General features: G+C 37.8%; 1 protein-coding gene across 1 annotated transcript; it reads right to left on the reverse strand.

The window, feature by feature from the left end:
- Nucleotides 1–3,578: 3,578 nt before the first annotated feature.
- On the reverse strand, nucleotides 3,579–3,819 carry SMIM38 (small integral membrane protein 38). Its single transcript, XM_065755729.1, has one exon. The coding sequence runs from the start codon at nucleotides 3,817–3,819 to the stop codon at nucleotides 3,688–3,690; it is 132 nt and encodes a 43-aa protein (XP_065611801.1). The 3' UTR covers nucleotides 3,579–3,687.
- Nucleotides 3,820–4,715: the final 896 nt, after the last annotated feature.

Here is a 4,715-nt window from a genome sequence, read left to right on the forward strand (position 1 = left end):
GATGCCATTGTGATGACACTGCAAAATAAAATTATAGACCTCATTTAATCAAAAAATATGATTTTGTACTTACCAAACTATGACCTTATCAGTAATTAGTTCTCCATACCATGATGCAGTCCATAATGCCAACTTTGTGCACATTACAGAATGTTAAACAGAAATTACATTAGCAGACGACAGGATATTTACCATCAATTGAGCTTTTACAGGTCAGAAAGATTCTGAGTCCTTGTGGGGAAAAAAAAAAGTACCACAAAGTATCAATTGTGGAACTTCAAAATGGCTATTTGATTCGGGAGCGAATTTACTTACATGGTACCACTGGTACCAGGAAAATGGTTTCTATATATTTACACTCTTCTAATATCCAGCAGTACAAATAGCATTTTGCAACTTCATTTACTTAAGCAGCTTAATCTCAGCCATTTTTCCTTCCAGAACCATACAAACTTGAGGAGCATAACAATGTGGAAATGGCTGTTATCATGTCATTACATTCCCATATAAAAAGACATGCAGATACATACCTATATTGGTACCCACAGAAAGTTCATAAATGCTCTACATTTAAAATGACAATATTTTCACACATAAAACTTGATCTTAGAAGTGGAAATTCAGGCACCAGGAGTTAGGATAATCTGTAGTAACAAAAAATAATACTGGCTTCTGTCAAAACAAAGCACAATCCTAGAAAAGTAAGGAACAGTTATAATACTGCAGTAACAGTTCTGTATCCATATATCATATACTTCAACAGCTGTGGGGTTTGTGTTTTTTTAAATACATATACATACATATTTTTGGAATATATACAGTACTAGATAAGCAAAAAGAAATTCAGAGTACTATTTCACATGCAAAGCTTTTTGAGTAACAGGAATACTAGACAAAGGTTATTTTTAAATTGTATTACAGGTAGCATATAAATTTCTGTGATCATGTCTGCCTTTAGTATTGCTCCAAAAAGCCAACATTAGTTGTTGGTATATCAGTACCTGATACAGTATATCATTACAATGTGAAGATATTTTTTTCCTCTTACTTTACATATACCTTGGTTTCATGTCTTGAATGGAGGCTTCATACTGTACTCTTCATTCACTCTGCACATGGATCAAAACTGTTCTTAAACACAGACTGATTTTTAAAGATGTCCTTAAACACAAGAAAACCAGTGGGGCATAAGAACCTTTCTAAATATCTAGCTGAAACTGAATCAATTTCAAAAGACTCTAGAGTGATTTCCAGTCAAATTTATTCAACTCCCATTGAAATATGGCTTCTGGGTAGATCTTAAATAAAGTACAGCTACTTGATATGACGGATTTATTCACCAGAATTTTCTTCTGCTGCACTTCCATGTAAAGAGAAACTAACATGTATGCACAGTGACAATTGGACAGATGGTTAAATTAAAGGACAACATAAGTTCCGTCACAGAAATCCTCATCAACAGAAAAATACAATGGACTTTCAGACACCAGAAGAGGAACTTCAAAGCATTAAAATTACATTCAATGTCTATGGAGTTCAAAACATCCAAATTAAATTAGTAAAATTTTTATTAAGACAAAATATTTACTTTATTAGTTTCACTTGCCTCAAAGATTTGATGTTCTAGTAAAATCTTTGAGTTTCCAGCCAGTTTTACCTGTATAGGATGAAGACCCATATTATAACAAACATTGACTATAATATAATCAGTAAAATTCTTGTAACTTGTCTCAGGTCCAAATCAAGCAATTTAAAAAAAAAAAAACAATCACAAACAAAACCAATGAACTGACAAGCTGTTCCCCATATCTGGCAGTGCTGAGTTTCATGACAGTGGTCACCGGCAGGAAGATATCTATTACTCCATACATCTATCAGTCAGTAAGTTCACCCAGTATTGGCCCACCTGCCACACACAACACTAGTTAGCCATTGAAGGAGATGACTATGGCAACTCAAACATTACAACTTTCTGATTATTCCATCCTGCCATTCCTACTAATAGTGCCACAGAAATCAATGAAAATTTGGCCTGCTAAGACTATGGTCTATAACGAGACCATCATCTCTGATTTACGTGGAAAACTCAACATTCTACTCTGTGGGAACAAAGGGATCAAAGTTGTGAGTTCTACACTAGTGCCAGCTCCTTATTTAAACAAATAATAAGGACATTAATCCACATGCCTCATTATATTCACATTTTTAAATTATTAATATGGATACGACGCTGTTAAGTATAATCTCAATATAATCAAAAGAATGGATTTAAAGACTTGCTTTTAAAAGCACTATGAATATCCCTACATGTTTCATTTTCTCAGTAATGATGTAAAACATCACATTGCTGTGCCTATATTCCCAGTTGCTTATTATCAGAAGTCTGTTTGCGTGGCAAATAGACATTTCACTTTCCCTTCGTGGACTACTGGTACTGGGAAACAAAAAAGATAAATACAAGAATCATCCCTAAAATTAGGACCCACAGAAGCAGACAAGGGAGTTAGTTACATCTACATTTAATTTATTTACTAGCTAGATTTCAAGTCAATGACATGCATCTTCAGACACTGCAAACTGTTTTGCAGCTTGGTTATCTACCACAAATAAAATCTGAGATGGAAATCAATCAGCCTGACGTTTATTCTCTTCCACTATATGAACACATACCATATCTCATGTCAATTTTCCTGCTTTTGCTGTAGGAAAACCAAGTTTCTAAAAGCAGATGTTAAATGGTATTGTGTATGTAGCAAGATTTTTTGCAGTTTGACTCAGTGTAGCAATCATCTGAAAGCAGACAGTACACTTGGAGCTCCATGTCTCACTTTGTAAGATGCATTAAGCTAAAAATCTCAAGTCACTCCTGCCTTGGGCAAGTAGCCATAGCTTTCCCTTTCCTGATAGCTCCTTATTAAAGCCTAGAAGAGAAATTACTTCACAAGGCCTCTAAGCACTGATGTGTGCCCCTGCATCCAGAGCTGCTGAAGCAGAGCTCGAGTCTACCAAACAAGCTATAATGCACAGATCTTCTTTTCACAGAACAGACTATGCATTGATGTCCTACCACTTCTGATACTCAGATATACCACCTGACAAGAAGGGCTATCATTGAGTTATAATTAGCTTCTGATCTGATGGACAGGGAGAAACCACAAAAGGAATTTAGCAAACAAGTCATTCATGTAAAAATCCACTCTACAGATCTGCAGCATTAGAGGTGGATCCTGGGCTGGGTCAATAATCTCCGTGTTCATTCAGGCACAGTCAGTTGTTGCATCCAGGCAGGCAGGGTGTGCAGCTGACATCCTATCATGCAGACCAGCAGCTTATCCAGCAGGCAATGGGCCATCACATTTCACGTAGCAAGACTGGGCCACTGACAGTCTTGGACTGCCCAACAATAGGATCCCTTCCAGCTTGTCCAGATCGTTTAACTGGCAAATGTCCATAACCCTGTTCCCAACAAAAAATTCTTGCCCCAGTCCTGCCCAGGAAGTCGTTTGACTCAATCAGTTGTTGTGGTTCCTATCCCCTCTCTGTCAGAATGAGGCCTTCAAAAGGATCTTCATTGAGTTGGCCATTTCTCTCTCCTCAGAGGCCAAGGTAAAATCTGCTCTAGGTCCATTTACCTTGTCTGGTTGCCCTCATTGTCAGTTCAAACCTGAAGAAGCCTTTTAAGGTTTCTTAGAGTGCTTTTCTTCTGTCAGGAAACCTTCGAGACAGTTTGTAATCTATGTAAGTGCTAAGACAAGACCATAAAATGAATCGTATTAATATAATTACAACCAGTAAAATCATCAAAAGGGCTGATTCCATATTTAAGCTAGAATAATGAGGTAATGTGAAAAAAATACTCTGGGAGATCTAATTATATAATGCAGCATTCAGTTCTGCACGGCCGGCCCAGCAATTCCTGTAACATTCCAATCAAAGTGATCTCACTAGCATGTGAGAGAAGAGCCCAGCTGACAGATCTGGGACATGTAACGTACCATTTAGTCAAGAGGCCCCATGTGCTATTCATGAAGAATTAACAACTCTTATACTGACAATGACAGTATTGTCAGAAGACCTTTGGAAAGGGAAAAAAACTCCATAAACTCCGTCTCTGTGAAGTTGGACTTTTTTTTTTGCCCCTTTTTTCCAATGCTGATGTAATCTCCAAACATCTCCAGCAGCAGCTGCTCAGCGAAACCAGGCACCTTCTCCCTAGTCCCTTTCAGCAGCACACGCAGCACTTTCCAGCTCCCTCCAGACAATTGGGGCCTTTCTTTCACCAATTAGCTATCACTTCAAGAGCCCTGCGCTGTCCAACGAGCTCTTAAGAATGGTCTTTGCAGGAAACAACACTGGAAGGGCTTTTTATCTCCTAGACAAATTAAAAGGGGAAGAAGGGAGGGAGGGAAAAAAAAAAAGCAAAAAAAAAGCACAACAAATCAGAACACAGAAGCTGTCCACACTGCATTGCTCAATTAGTACACTGACAAACGCTGAAATGTCCTCAAGAGCCAACGCTAGCGCAAGGCACACAGAAAATGCTCACTCTTTTTTGGGGGGGCAAGATAGTTCATTTAGTTGAATATGTTAAACAGGTTTCATAGAAAGAAGGGCTCTTGTTACAGCAACTCTGAGTTACACAAACTAAAAGGGAAAGAAACTTCTGGAAGATTATGTTCTATTTCCTTATTTGGCTCTCCAAATGTAAAGCAGCA

This window comes from Cyrtonyx montezumae, unplaced genomic scaffold (genome assembly GCF_038088225.1).
Source record: "Cyrtonyx montezumae isolate F1298 unplaced genomic scaffold, pur_monq_1.0 scaffold_10, whole genome shotgun sequence".
Taxonomy (NCBI): domain Eukaryota; kingdom Metazoa; phylum Chordata; class Aves; order Galliformes; family Odontophoridae; genus Cyrtonyx; species Cyrtonyx montezumae.

Excerpts from the sequence above, each read along its gene's own strand:
- SMIM38 (XM_065755729.1), bottom strand. The coding sequence starts at position 3,819 with ATGGAATCAGCCCTTTTGATGATTTTACTGGTTGTAATTATATTAATA.